We start from the raw sequence: 15585 nt of genomic DNA on the forward strand, positions 1-15585 counted from the left end.
GCTTGGTGAGAAGGTAACAACGGTTGGAGCGATTATTAGAAAATGGAAGAAGTTCAAGTTGACGGTCAATCTGCCTCGTTCTGGGGCTACATGCAAGATCTTACCTCGTGGGGGCATCACTGACATTGAGGAAGGTGAGGGATCAGCCCAGAACTACACGGCAGGACCTGGTCAATGACCTGAAGAGAGCTGGAACCACAGTCTCGAAGAAAACCATCGGAAACACATTACGCCGTCATGGATTAAAATCCTACAGCGCACGCAAGGTCCCGCTGCTGAAGCCAGTGCATGTCCAGACACGTCTGAAGTTTGCCACTGACCATCTGGATAATCCAGAGGAGCAATGGGAGAAGGTCATGTGGTCGGATGAGACCAAAATGGAACTTTTTGGTCTAAATTCGGCTCGTCGTGTTTGGAAGCATAATGTAACCCTTAGTTTTCGAAGCTGTGAGTCGATCGGGTTAGTTTCTTTGTGTAGATTATATTTACACCGTCATCTCTACTATAATGAGGACCAACACGGTAGGACAGTATAACCCAGAAACGTCAACGGCGCAACAATGTGGCCGCCATGACAACGCAGTGAAACGCAGATATTAAAGTCTATCAGCCAATGCACACCAGTCGCAGTGCGGCCGCGTGTTAGACGCCTCCCAGAAGCGGCTCAACACGACGCACGCGAAAAGAAGTTTGTTATTTGACGCGAGACGTGACCTTCCTGCGTCAATATTACTACCGGTAGCTCGGATCGGCTAGACCGAAAGTCACTCGTGTAAAAATACGGTGGATCCGGTCGATTTTCAAACTAATATGCAATCGTAACCCACTTTTTGAGTCCATCAGATCTCTTGAGTGGTAGATCGGGGCACAGTTGACTTGTCTTTGTTGATTTAATGCTGTCTTCTCTGATATAGTAATAACCAATAAGGCCTCGTGTTCAATACAAAACCCCTCCTACCACAACAAAACAAGTAGGAAATAATATTCACATAGGAACTAAAGTTATATAAATAAAATATACAATATCAATGAATACTACTTCACATTTGTAAAATATAAACACATAATAACATAAATAATAGCCCATTTAAATAAAATAAATCGAAATGAGCTAAAACACCTGTAATACAAAGACCCTTCTTACACAATTAAATTTATTAATTTTTGTGTGGCGCTTTGACTTGAGAAAATCCACCAATAAACCTTTTAAAAACCGTTCATAAGAAAAAAAAATGATTCATTGAGGCATTTCGTTTGTAAAATACATGTTAAAATCTTTGTCATTGGGATTGCTTTTCTCTTTAGCACAGGACTTCTTTTTCCTTCTTTCTTTCAGAAAGAAAGCTGACCAATACGCGGGGTCTGAAAGGCAAATTGTTGTTGGATTATCTTTAAATACCTGCTACTTTTTGAGCAGAATTCTAGCTTTGTATAGGCTAATGTTCCTATTGTTGAAAGCACAAAGGTGTGTGAAAACTAGCACAATTATATTTTGCATTTTGTTTTATTACTGTACCGAAAATGAACCGAACCGTGACCTCAAAACCGAGGTACGTCCCGAACCGAGATTTTTGTGTACCGTTACACCCCTACTGAAGAGAAAGACAATGGACAAAAAAAACCTGTAATCTGTATTTTTCTAATTAACCTTCACGTCTTTTTAATACATAAAATATCTGAACCCCATTGCGTCTGTCCTCTGCACAAGTGCCAATAGCGCGCCCCTGAAGGATTGGTTGAGACACCCACTCACAAGCACAAACAGTCACGCAAGTTCAAAGACATTGCATGAACTAAAATTTTGAAGTTCAGACTATCTACATCATTGTTCCTGCATTGTTCAAAGATCTACTTTCCATTACAGAGTGCTGTTAATCTAACATAAAAGCTAATAATAGCAAAGCATATGGTGACAGTCTCAGACACAGAGGACAGATGAGAGGACTGCCTGTAATTATTTATTTCTCTCACTCTAAATGGCTAACTGTCTGATATTCATATCAGAAATAGTTCAGATTTTATTGATGTTTTCGATTTATTTCCAGGAAGAATTTAGTATTTTAGATATTGATGGTTTCTGTCTCCAAGGGAAAATAGCCAATAAACCCTTGATCAAAATCTTAAGACCAGTTGGAAAAATTGCAAGACTTTGCATTTTGCACATTTTGATCTCAATGAGGTTTTAAGTAGCGCTACAATATGCAACGGCAAGAAGCGGGAGTGTGATTAAAAGCACTTTGAAAAAGTAATTTCTGTAATTTCTGGACTATTGGGTGCCCCTGATTATAAGCCTCACCCAGTACTTTCAAAGGAAAAACCATTTTGTACATACATAAGCCTCCCGTGCCTATAAGCCGCATGTGCCCACTTAGTAACATGAGATATTGACAAAGAAATACACAGTTTTCAAAATTTTAATAACACACCTTAACTTTTCGTTCCAAACGGCGCCAGCAAACACGGCAGTTATATAGCAGCGGCACGGAAGTTACATAGCATCAGCATGGCGGTACAGCACTAACTGGGCTGGTTATTAAAAACTTAAAAGTCTTTGTTAGCAATCTTCATCTTCCTCCTGTGCACTCAAACCATGGAAGTCTTCGGCTTCAGTGTCTGATACGAAGATGCTCAGATAGACTTCGCCACGCACCTACTCAATCTCTCCTTCGCTGTCGCCTTCAATGTCTCCCATAATGAGGCAAATTCATTCCTGAGGCCGTGCCGTCCTGCTCGTCAAGCAGCAGACTGGTACCTCGAAACCCGTTGGTGATGGTGGACTTCTTTCACACTGCTGCACGCTGCCGGGCTCCCCCGGCATACCTGTGCAATAGCTGCTCTTCGCATGAGGCCAGTCTTGGCAAACGATCTCTCGCCGCAAGTCAACAAAACTTCTCATACAACTCGGATGGCCAATTCAATTTCTTCTAGCGTTTTTCCATGATGCAGGTCTGCCAATTCTACTCATGCACAAAGACAAGGGTCCGCCACCTCTATTCATGCACAATGTACAAAGTTAAACCACCGGTAATAGTGCAAACTAGCGTCTTCCTCGACACTTCTATTCCACATGTCTCACTCCCACATTCCATGCTCGATCGCCCCTGGCGGCTGTCAGAAAAATGCATAAATTGGCCGCATCATTGCACACGCCGCGGGATCCAAAATGAGGGGGAAAAGTAGCGGCTTGTAGTCCAGAAATTACGGTTATTGAAAACAACAAATAAACTGAAATCGATTGTTTATCACCTGATCAAAAGTTTAAGATCACCGCTCATAAAAGTAGCAACAAAAAAAAACTACAAACCAGAAGCAGTAATTATTTATTATAATATTATATACCCTATTGGCCCGAATATAAGACAGTGTTTTTGCTTTGAAATTACACTGAAAAAGAGGGGGTCGTCTTATATTCGCGGTCTAGATGTTATACCCATTCGCTACACTAGATGGCGCCGGATATCATTGAAGCGATGTTCTGTCATGAGAGATCTCAGCTACTCTCAAGTTTAACCAGTTTGCATTATTTTATTGCAATGTTTTTCCTTATTCAGATTTGTTTCAAGGCTACAGTTACAGTTAGACTTCACTTTGATGGTTAATGCAGTTATTGCAATTTTGTTTTATCACAATAGATTGGTTTATTTACATTTCAAAAACCAAAAGCCATTTATTTACGAATGTGATTGCACTTTAGTTTACATATTTAAATGTTCAGATATTAAGATTTGAATGAGGCAAAATAACATACTTTTTCTCTCAAATATATTATTATAATCATTTGTTTCGGATGTACTGTAATTATTTTCTGTATACAAATTAATTTGGTGTTCAAAAAGTCTTTTTTGAAACTTGAGTCTTGAAAAGGAGGGGGTCGTCTTATAATCAGGGCCATCTTATAGTCGGGCCAATACGGTATATAATGCTGTATGTCCACCCCCAATAATTATTTTCTATAATCATACTGTTTATTGTCCCCTCCAACAATTTATTTCCATATAATTTTAAAAATGTCAATGTTTGCATTATCTTTAAAATGTATTCCATTTCAATGTGCATCATGTAAGAGTCATTTGCACTTATTTTTGTGAATGTACTGTATGTCACTTGCATCTTTAAATTAAAATGTTTGTCTCATTGTGCCCTGCGATTGGCTGGCGGTGTACACTGCCTGCTGCCCGTAGGAAGCTGGGATAGGCTCCAGCACTTCTGCGACCCTTGTGAGGATAAGCGGCATGGAAAATGAATGAATGAATAAGTCAATGTTTATGCCTTCAATTTTAATTGAAAATTAAATTAATTGAAATTAAATTATTTAATTGATTTAATTGAAATTAAAAATACCGTACTTTTCGGACTATAAGTCGCACCTGAGTATAAGTCGCACCAGCCATAAAATACCCTACGAAGAGGAAAAAAAACATATACAAGTCGCACTGGAGTATAAGCCGCATTTCGGGGGGAAATTTACTTGATAAAATCCAACACATAGAACAGATATGTCATCTTGAAAGGCCAATTTAATATAAAATTACAATAGAGAACAACATGCTGAATAAGTGTACAGTATGATATTGTTACATGACGCATGAACAATGAAATGCGAATATACTGTCCTCACCAGGACGCTACGGCTCAGTCCTTGCTATACAGCGAGACCAAATGACGATGCTGGATGTCCGTATAATTTGCTGACTTTACTTTAGCCGTCGTTATGACACCATCATTTGAAGAGTGAAACTAAAAATAGAAATAATACAAATCAATTTCGTCCTCGATACCAAAAAGGTTCGCATCAACGTAAACAGATAATTAGCTGCTATTACAGCAATGACACAAACCGTTAGCATGCATTTGCTAGCATTAGCACATCGTTCTAACAACCACACAACTGGCTCTAAGTGTCCGATCGCAGGTGGAAAACACACAACAACAACAGAAAAAATGATACACACAGGCGTTGCTTCTGAAGAGATACAGTATTTTACAAGCATAAACAATGAATGTAGGTTCGCAGCTGTGTTTCTCTCTCTCTCGCCCACTCGCTCAGAAGCTGCGTAGCTGTCAGTCTTCATCTAGCGTGTGAGCACTCTTCGTCACGTAAACAAGTGCGGGTGCGCCCCCACTTGGGCGTGAAAGCGCCACAAACTAAAAGCATACATTTCAATATAAAAAAGTCAATATTACAATTGAACAAACATTGCCAAAGGCAGAACGCGAACGTGGCCATAGCTATTATTCAGATAACTATAGCATAAAGAACATGCTAACAAGTTAACAAAACCATCAGTGTCACTCCAAAACACCAAAATAACATGTGAAATGATATGATAATGTGTTAATAATTTCACACATAAGTCGCTCCTGAGTCGCACCCCCAGCCAAACTATGAAAAAAAACTATGACTTATAGTCTGAAAAATACTGTACATCTTGTTCTTACATTTTGTTTAAAAGTAGTTAAAATTTAGCTTTTGCATTTCAATGTGAAGAAATGAGGGGAAATAAACATTAAGAGATTGAGATTGGTCTTTGCTTACTGTTATTTTGCACATCATTGAAAACATAACATTTTAAATGAAAATCAGTTTCTCATGTATGCCATGTTACATGCTGTGGTCTAATGCATGTGCAATACCCTTCTTCTATTATAATTGGTGCCCACTTTCTGCACCCAACATCACAATGAGAAGCAGGTGGGGTCAGGGATTCGATCAGTTAACAGTTGCCACGTTTACATGGAGCCAAATATTCCAATTACAATCGGAATATTTGTTCAAACCGAATAAATGTGTTCCATATAAACACCTCATTCGGAATGAACAGGCCCAAACTGAATGGAATTTCATTCCGATTCACAGGGGTGGAATATTCCTTTTCCCAAACCGATTAGAAGTAAAATTATATCATGTAAACAGGGAAGCGGAATGGTGTCTGGTTGCGTTCTTTCTGCACATGCTCCGTACTGTTGTGGTGACGTCACTTTGTGACGTAAGTAACGTCACTCGCAACATGGCTTCCAAGCACAGCGCACCTAAGTCCGGCGGAAAGATTGTATTTAATTCAAACTTTAAAAGAATTAAATATAATTGCTTGCTTAGACGGGCGTAAAACGAGGAACAGTGAACTATTTTAAAAAGTTCACGAGAGGTTACACGAAGCCGGAATAGACCGGAGCGTTGACCAGATTAGAAACCGGTGGAAAACCGGCTACTACAAGGCAAAAGAGCAAAACAGCAGAAGCGGATACGACCCCACAAACACAACAAGTGGGTTAAAGTTAAAACAGCAGCACTCCGACGATCGATCTTCATGTTTTGCAACGTGACGCTTTGTTTTGATTAATCTGCGCATGTCAGACGGCAGTTGTCAAACGTCCTTTCGGAATAAAGGCAGTCACATGTAAACACTGGATCGGAATAGATGAAGTGACATGTAAACAGCTGATTTGAAATTTCCATTCGGAATGATTTGAATCGCTATGAATAAAAGTCAGCATGTAAACGTGGCTAGTGTTACTCACCTAGGGTTGACTTTGATTCTTAATATGCAAAGAATCTTCTTTTTTTAACTTGAATATTTGACCTAGTTGTATGTATGCTTTCTGTTAAGAATTGTACAAGTCGTTTAATAGTTTAGCCGTTTAATATACTTTCTATTTATAGCAGCACTTTTATGTTTGGAAACTCGTGCTTTTATTTCCAGTTCTGCGTTTCCCAGATCATGCATCTGTTCCTTCAATGCTGATGTGTGTAAGCCTTGTAAAGTGGATTAAAGGCACTGCATATACTGTAGATCGTGAACATTCTTCATAATTCTGGATGTGGGAATAGTTTTTTTTAATCTGATTTTGTGTGCATTTTTTTTTTCGTTCACACTCGTAATTTCGTAGTTGTTAGCTTGTTTTTTTATGGGCTACGACTGTTAGCATTATAATGAAATAGTTCACGTGAGCAGTGAATGTGGTGCCATGAAGTGAGATAGCGTGCAAATGTTGACTATAGTTTGTTTAAACTTAAAATTTTGTGGTTTATTGTTTCAAAAGTTAAACACATCAAGAAGTCTGTGAATGTTGACTATATGTCTGTATGTTTTTCATCAGATACTAAATGTGTGTACATGTATGCACACCTGCACACGAGTCCAAACAAGTATTTGATTTTATCTCCTGTGCTCTCAAACCAGAGCACATGTAGTGGTTAACAACATCTGAGCCAACTATTCACAAGTAGAATCTTTCAGACTAGCTTTATAATTTCTACTTGATAGCGTTCATGATTTTTTAGGTCAACCTTTGTTGGTTTTCGCAATTGTTTTTTTTTTTTGGGGGGGGGGGGGTCTTTTCGCCTAGGGCACCATGTAGGCTAATAACGACACTGGTAAGACTTGTTGTGTTTGAGTGGGTGTTATATGTATAACTGTGCCAAAAGCAATTTTCTTTCTTTGCATTTCGGAGGTTTTAGGAGGTTCAACCCAACTCCCTCGTGTGCGAGGATTTTTGTCACATCTGCTTTTCTTGAGTGCTCAAAAAGGAAAGGAACCGTGCACTCACACCAAATGCAAAGTGAGCTTTCACCTTGTGCCACTTACTTGGGTTGCATGAACACAGAATGATTCATTTGCGTGGCCACCAGGTGCTGTTGGCAAGCAGTTTGAATTTTTTTTTCTTGAAATTTCTTCTAGGCCCATCACCCAGGATTATGATCCTCACAGCCGGTGATAGTGCTTCAACTGTTTTTTTTTCAAATTGGCTGCCACATTGTGGCATATGTTAGAAATTTTGAGCCCCTCATGCATGTCTAAATGTGTCTTGCGTGTGAATTTAATTATTTGTGCATTTGTATTCACATTTTATGTAACCACATCACTCAAATAGCTCAATTCTCCTGGAGCTCAGCACGTCTGACTATGGGGGTTATAGTTTTGCCTCAAGTGTCTGGTTTTTTTTTTTTTTTTTTTTTACATCACTTGCCACCACCTTGACCCAACCTCGAAGGTTGTGTCGTTTTGTGCCTCTCGAAGGCCTGCCTGAGCTTTCTTTTGTGCGACGTGACAGCAGAGAGTGTTGATTCATGGCAGCCGATGGAATGAAAAAGAGGGAGGGTTCTCTTACTTTATCAGTAACCAAACACTCACTGGCCTGACATGCAAATGCTTTCTCCCCGCGGACGTGCTCACTACACAAATTGAAGCCCGTCCCTCCTGCCTCTCCTATTGTGTCCTTTGACTCTCAACAATATGATGGATTTGGGTGGAATTCAAGGAAGGGATGAAATGGGGGTGTTGTAGCTAATCATGCTTTAGATAATGGCGCCCTCAAGTGGTGACAGCGACGATGCAGTATTTGAAACAACTCTCATTTAAATATTCAGACATTTGTCAAACTGGAGTCTGTACAGTGGTACCTCTACTTACAAACGTCTCTACATTGGGAATTTTCAGGTTAAGGCCATGTCGCCACGCCACAAAGCACGGTTTTGGCCAAAATCACTTTTTCTACGGTTTGGCTATCCTCCACACGCACACGAACATTTAAACAAGGGTTCCTAAAAACTGCGTCCAAAGTGAAGATGTGCAAATTCTGCGATTGTGGCACCATCATGTGGACACTGATAACCAAAGATTTAACAGTGGAAATGTCACTGTGACAAAGCATGAGACATATGTTCACATTTGGAGTAAATTAGACTGGTGCTTTTTAGATTCCATTTAGTAAGAAACTCTTGCAGTGCTTTATATTGAAGAACGCATGCGAAGGATGGGGGTATTATGATCAATTATTTTTCACGCGTTGTTATAAATGTACCATAATTTTTGCACATTGAATCATGCGTCTTATAGTCCAGTGCTCCCCTTTGCCTGGGCTGCCGGCTGTGGGAGTGTGTGTGGGGGGGGTCGAGGCTCCGATCTCACTTCGCCCTGCGGCGGCTCCTCGGCGTTCCCATGCTTCTGCCTTCCCCTCTCTTCTCTGCCTGGTTATCCGCCCTGCACTCCGTTGCGGGTCGCTGGCTGGACGCCGGTGTGTCCGCTTGGTGTCGCCTGCTCTGGCGGGGGACCATGCCCTGCCCTGGGCTTGGTGAGTCGTTGGGGGTCCTGTGGTGTGCCATGCCGGTTGGGGAGCTGCGGCTGTGGCTCGTGGGCCAGGTGGGCGGACGGGGGGCTTGGGGTGCTTCCCCTCTTCCCATCCTTGAAAGCCGGTTGATGGGGGCGCGGGTGGCCCGGGGGACCACCCTGAATCCCTGGGGGGTGACGATGGCCCCTTTGCTGGGCCACGGGAGGAGGGATGGGCATCACTGGTCCCTACCCCCAACCGCCCTCCCTCCCTGGGCTGGCTGGGTCGGGGCCGTGTCCCTGGGGTGGCGCCCATACGGCGTCTCCACTCGTCTGCGTGGCTGTCGCAAGTTTGATGGGCCTCGCGCACGGCTGGATGTGATTGGGCTCGCTTGGGTGGGGGGCCTCGGTGCCAGGATTGGCGATGGGGCAGCGTAGGGTCAGTTGCCAACGGGCTTACACTCACAAGGGATTCACACGATTACTGGTTTCTAGACCACAGAGCTGGTTTGTGTACACTCCACCCCTCCCAATCACCTATCCTATAGACCCCTCCCCTTTCTTTCCCTGGTCAACAGGCCCCCGTCATGGTGTCAACCAGAACTATATCTAGCTGACGATAGCACCAACATATTCATAGTTAGTGTAGGCGTTCAATATATTTCTTGTTGTTGTTTGTGCTTTTCTTTCTTGTGTTTCTTTTCTTCTGTTCCCCCATAACCCTTTCCTGTTCCCTGCTTTGTCTTAGTAAACGAGGTATGTTGAATGATCACAATGGGAGTATGTCATACTCCAATGTGAAACATTAAAACAGTTCAGACCAGCCTGATACTTTGACTTCCATTCTCCGTGTCAAACAGCTGAGCATGACAGGTTTAAAAAAAAAAAATAGTCCAGTGCGGCTTATTAGTTGATTTATTTGGGTTAATAGGTAACACTTTATTTGACAGCGGCATCATAAGACTGCCAAAAGACCGTCATAATAATGACATGACACTATCATGGGCATTGATAAATGTCATTAAGTGTCATCTGGCAAATTTTGTCACTAACTCCATTTATGTCCAGCTCAGATCTTTTAAATCCATTCAAAAGTTGTCAGGTGCTGGGGGCATGGAGGACCCAAACGCAGGGAACAAAAGGCGGCAAGAACGCAAAGGCAGGGTGGTGGAAATCTAAAAAAACATTAACAAAAAAAAAAACAAAAAAAAAAACACAAAGTTCAAACAAAAGTCCAAAACAGCAAAGCAAACAAAACTCAGGGTACTAACAAAGGTATCAAAACTTACTTAAAGAGGAACGAGGGCTTGGACGGAGAACTAGATGCTGGGTCGACACATGTATAGACCGAACAAGAACAGAATGCAGATGGAGAACTTAAGTACAGACATGGGGTAACGAGACAATGAGACACAGGTGGTTGATACAAGAGGCAGCGGATTGGTGAAGACGCAAGGAGCAGGCCAAAACAGGTGAAATCAATGTGTAATCGCATGGACAAGAAACACTAGAGCAACTCAAGGCATGAGAAAAGTGAGATAATTTGAAAGATGATAGCATTATTTTTGTTCACAACAGTGTCATGTCATAATTATGACGGTCTTATGAGAGTCTGATGACGCCGCTGTCGGATAAAGTGTTACCGGTTAATATCTTTTGGTGTAAATATCCCATAACACAGTGAGGACAGCTGGTTTATAGTCCGGTGTGGTTTATCTATGAGCAAATGCTGTTTTCGTGTCAAATTTGGTGGGTGGCGGCTTACAGTCAGGAGCGCCTTCTAGTCTGAATTTATGGTAATTAACAATGAATGAATGTGGTTCGCTGTGGAAGCTTTTTGTTTCCACAAATGTGCTGTTGTGGACGTAATTATTTTTTCCCGACGTATTAGGGCAGGAATCTCGGTTTTCAAAAACCGTGCTAGATTCAGACATGACCTAAGACACGCCTCAATGGGAAAATATTGCCTCTTGTTGCAAAAAAAAATTCAGGATAAGGAAGGCAAAACTACAGTCTGGGCTGCTACTCACAGCTTCCAGAGTTTACTATATATATATATATACTGGACTGTCTCAGAAAATTAGAATACACAATATTCTAATTTTCTGAGACAGTCCTGTATATTGTTCTATGTAAAGGACGTCAGCCAAGGTCGGCCCCCCACATTTTTACCACGCCAAATCTGGTCCCCTTTGCAAAAAGTTTGGACACCCCTGCTTTAAATGGTGGATTAATGTACAGGACTGTCTCAGAAAATTAGAATATTGTGTATTCTAATTTTCTGAGACAGTCCAGTATATTTATATTCTATAACATCCTTATAGCTGCTCTGCCATTAGCTATTGCTTAGCATCTTCCTGGCATCCTGGCTGTTTTTTGTTTTTTAAATTATACACAGCTCTCATTTTAATTGTTATTGTGCAATAGTCTCATTGTAATATGTATTTCTTGCATGATTTGCATTTTTATGCTTTATGAAAGCTTAATGTCCAAATTTTCAGGGGCTTGGAATGGATTAGGGCAGAGGTGTCCAAACTGGTCCTCAAGGGCCGCTGTGTTCCTGGATTGAGTTCCTACCAATTGAGCACAGTTTAAGCATGACGTTTCTGTAAAAACATGTAGCACCTGACTGCAATCAACTGATTACACTTTTAAGACACCAAATTGGTGAAAAGGTGTCATCAGTGGCGGACTTGGCAGTTTTGGGGCCTAAGGTGAACATATCCAGGGGCCCTCTTTATTGGTCAGGGGTTAAAAAGGTGAGAAGGGTGTGGAGGAAATATGTTCCAGTACACTAGGGCTGTCCTATACGACAACTTTTCTCCTGATTAGTCACCCGACTAGTTTTGCGATTAGTCGACTAATCTAATAATTTTCTTTCTTTTTTTTTTTTTACTAATTTAGCAATAAAAAAATTGCTGACACTTATTAATTCACAAAACTATTTTGGAACACTTAAATTCTTTATTAAAGTACAAATAATTATGTAAATAACAATAATTAATCACAAATAAACAATTAGGTTAAATGCTGATAGCATTTACTAGTGCAAAAGAACGGAAAGTAAACAGATTCGGAACACTGACTTTGCCTTTCCAACATTATTCAAAACAATTCTTAAAAAAGCATTATCATTATAGTATACTACTTTATATAATAGTAGTATAATAATTATTCATTCCTAATCATATTTGTCATAAAGAGTGTCATTTGAAAGCTATTCTGAGTGTAGAATCTGTATTCTGTAGTATTTACTGTACATATTATAATATTAATTCTGAAGTATGTGGGATTAACTCCAGAAATCGTTATTTATATGACGAACATGATGTGCTTTTATTTTGAAATGCTCCCCGGAGGTACTTTCGCTAAACCGCTAACCGAAAGCTTTCCACTCCGTAAAAAAATTCTTCGTCATTGCTTGTGGTGTTACTAATAGATTTAATTTTTTTTTTTTTCATTAGCAAATGCTGTTAACCAGCTGTTAAGTGTTATAGTATGACTGATTGGAACTGTACTGCATTGTTTTGCCACTGTCGTGTATTTTATGTTCGGTGTGAAGAAGAAGAAAGTTAAAAGAGGCATTAGCGGCCTATTCTCAATGTCTACCTACTACCTCACTGCACTTTGGCTCTCATGGAGAGCACGTTCACTCATGTGTTCGAAATAAACGATAGCAGACATGCAAAGTAGCAAGTGAGCTGTATAAATAGCGAGCTTAGTGGCGTGAAAAATGCGGGAGAGCTAAGTGAAGCTAACGAACAGCTAAGTGGAGCTAAGCAAAGCTAAACGGCGCTAAATGAAGCAAAGCGACTGATACTCAGTTCATCGTCGTGGAACAGTGCATTGTAGTGCGTGTGTGTGGGGGAGAGATATATGGTGGTGGTGGTGGTGTTATATAGCGCTTTTCCACCTTTCAAGGCGCTCAAAGCACTTTACACTATCTCGCCATCCAATAATATAAATGCAGCATTCAAATGGCTTTCTTTTTGTTTTGTTATTTGTTTGTTTGGTATGCTGACATAATTATACATGACGAATAGCTGGGGGTGCTGCTGGCTCTGATGGCCCAAGCCCTTGCTTGTTGGGGCAAGGCCAGCTGGTTGTGGGGCCCCTACTGGTTGGGGGCCTAAGACGATCGCCTACTTCGCCTGAGTAGCCGCCTATGGGTGTCATCTTGGTCTTGTTGGAAAAAAAAACTCCAGCACCCAATGCGGCCTTACGTGAATAGTTTGGAAACACTGGATTAGGGCATTTACATGGAAAACGCATCCCTAATTATGGATTTTTATTTATTTATTTATTTTTTTTTTTTAAGCCTGTCCTGTTCAGCTGTTTGACACGGTGAATGGAAGTCTGAGTGTCCGGTTGGTCTGAACAGCAACAAAAAACAACAACAACAAAAACAACAAGAAATTCATTGAACACTTACTATGAATATGTTGGTGCTATCGTCAGCTAGATGTATTTCCGGTTGACACCATGTGGGGGGGCCTGTTAACCAGGGAAAGAGGGAGATGCAGTCTAGAAGATAAGTGATTGGGAGGGCTGGAGAGTACACAAATCAGCCCTACGATCGAGAACCCAGTAGTCGTGTGAATCCCTTGTGAGTGTGAGCCCGTTGGCAACCCACCCTAGCCTGCTTTATCGTCAATCCCAGCACCGAGGCCCCCCCACCCAAATTATGGAATTTTCAGGTTACGAAACTACGTCCAAAACCAATTAATTTAGGAAGCAGAGTTACCACTGTATTAGCTTCCACAAATTTTTTAAATGATCAGTTGCTCTTAACAAATTACCCTTAGTACGTCTAATGTGTGACTCAATCGAAGGAGGACTGTCTTATTTTCTAATTTTATTTAATTATTGTCAACACAATGTTTAGCTTCTTAATCCATGCTTGCATGCTGCAAACAGGAGCATCAGAAAGATCTTTCAAAACATTTTATGTCAGTTGTGGGGTCTTGCAATTGATTGGTCAACTCTCAATGGTCATAATAAACTTGGTTTCCTTACAAGACAATTATCATTTGGCCCGAGAGTCAATATGGTTAGCACAACACTAATCACACAACCTTGCAAAATGATTTTTGAGGGGTGGCAATTTGAAAGTAAGGTATAGAAACATTTTTTAAGTGTGAATATAAATTTCTACACATTTTTATGTGTATTTTATAACCAAATCGAAACTACTTCGAGTTGATTGAACGAACTCAAGCTGTCATGAAACCAAGAACCCAAAGCTTTCTATATCAAACTAGTTCAACTCTGAGTTCAGAATTAGACTTGGAGTTTATTGAAACTGCTTTGTGAAATGGAGCCTCACTTAATGACGATGTGATTGTGAATTTGAACAGTTACCCTGTGAGTGACTGTTGATCAGTTAAGGGGGCAGTCTGCCTTTTGCTCAATGTCAGCTGGGTTAGGCTCCAGCACCATGCAAAACTGAACAGTAAAAGCAGTGTTGAAAATGAATGAGTGAATATTTAACTTTTTTTTTTTAGCTTCTGTTACATTACTTTAAAACATAAGATCCAATAGTTAGGAAAAAAATGCTTAACACCTCTTTTAGGTTGTACTGATGGCAAAGATTACAGAGTTGGTAAAGCATTGCGGAAGGAAATGAAATGAACTGTTATACTGAAGGTTGCCCTTATCAGGCAAAGTGCGTTGAACATCACATGAGAATCACTCGACACAATCAGTGTACTGTACTGTACAAGCATCATTTGAAAGCGGTTCAACTATGTGCTTAACAGCTTCACTTGGCCTTTTGGCAGTGTTTCTTCATTCTCTTCCAGGTACTGTTTTTTTAAATTGTGTGCAAATACTTTGTGATTTGTGATTTTTTTGATGTAGTAAATTAGATATTTTACGTATACTTTTTATAAGTATTATTTTTTTAATATCTAATTTAAGTATATTATACAGTGATCCCTCGTTACTTCGAGCCCTCAGTCCATCGCATTTTTTTTTCAAATAAAAAATTAATACAGTATTTCATTTGAGATATGCGCATGTTTGAACGTAAAAACCATAGCTTTGTTTTATACATACAGTATATACGGAAAACACAGTCAAAGCTGAAAAAGCAGTTTCTGCTCATGCACTCCTCTTTAAAAGAAACTGCTGTATTTTAATCCAAAAAAACTGTTGTGTTTGATAGTACGATATGTCTATATGATGCCATAGCAGATTCATGTGGCATTAAGCACCCGAACTATTATTAATTTGTCTGTTTTACCCCAGAAAACTCCCTTTTAACGACGTCATGCAACCGCTTTTGTTTCAACCCAACCATAAAATGAAGTTTTAATTAATAATATTTATTATAAAAATGTCTGTCATTTTTAGCTTAGAATCATAATTTGCTGTCTAATATTTCGTTTAAAAAAAAAAAGCGACTTTAAAAATGATTCACTGGCATATTTTAAACTTTTAAACATATTAAAAAATGAAAAAAATGGTGTGTGTAAAAAAAAGTCACAGATATGTACCTCATAAATATCGATTAATTGTTTTTGTTTTTTACTGTTGC

General features: G+C 40.1%; 1 protein-coding gene across 1 annotated transcript in view; it reads left to right on the top strand.

Annotated features, from left to right (window-relative positions):
- Positions 1-14734: 14734 nt before the first annotated feature.
- Positions 14735-15585, top strand: part of LOC130920522 (B-cell receptor CD22-like) — a 28377-nt gene continuing 27526 nt past the window's right edge. The window contains exon 1 of the mRNA XM_057843815.1: positions 14735-14848. Within this exon, the coding sequence (XP_057699798.1) occupies positions 14794-14848 (55 nt within the window). The 5' untranslated portion in view covers positions 14735-14793. The remainder of the gene's footprint in view (positions 14849-15585) is intronic.

Source organism: Corythoichthys intestinalis, chromosome 8, assembly GCF_030265065.1.
Source record: "Corythoichthys intestinalis isolate RoL2023-P3 chromosome 8, ASM3026506v1, whole genome shotgun sequence".
NCBI classification, from domain to species: domain Eukaryota; kingdom Metazoa; phylum Chordata; class Actinopteri; order Syngnathiformes; family Syngnathidae; genus Corythoichthys; species Corythoichthys intestinalis.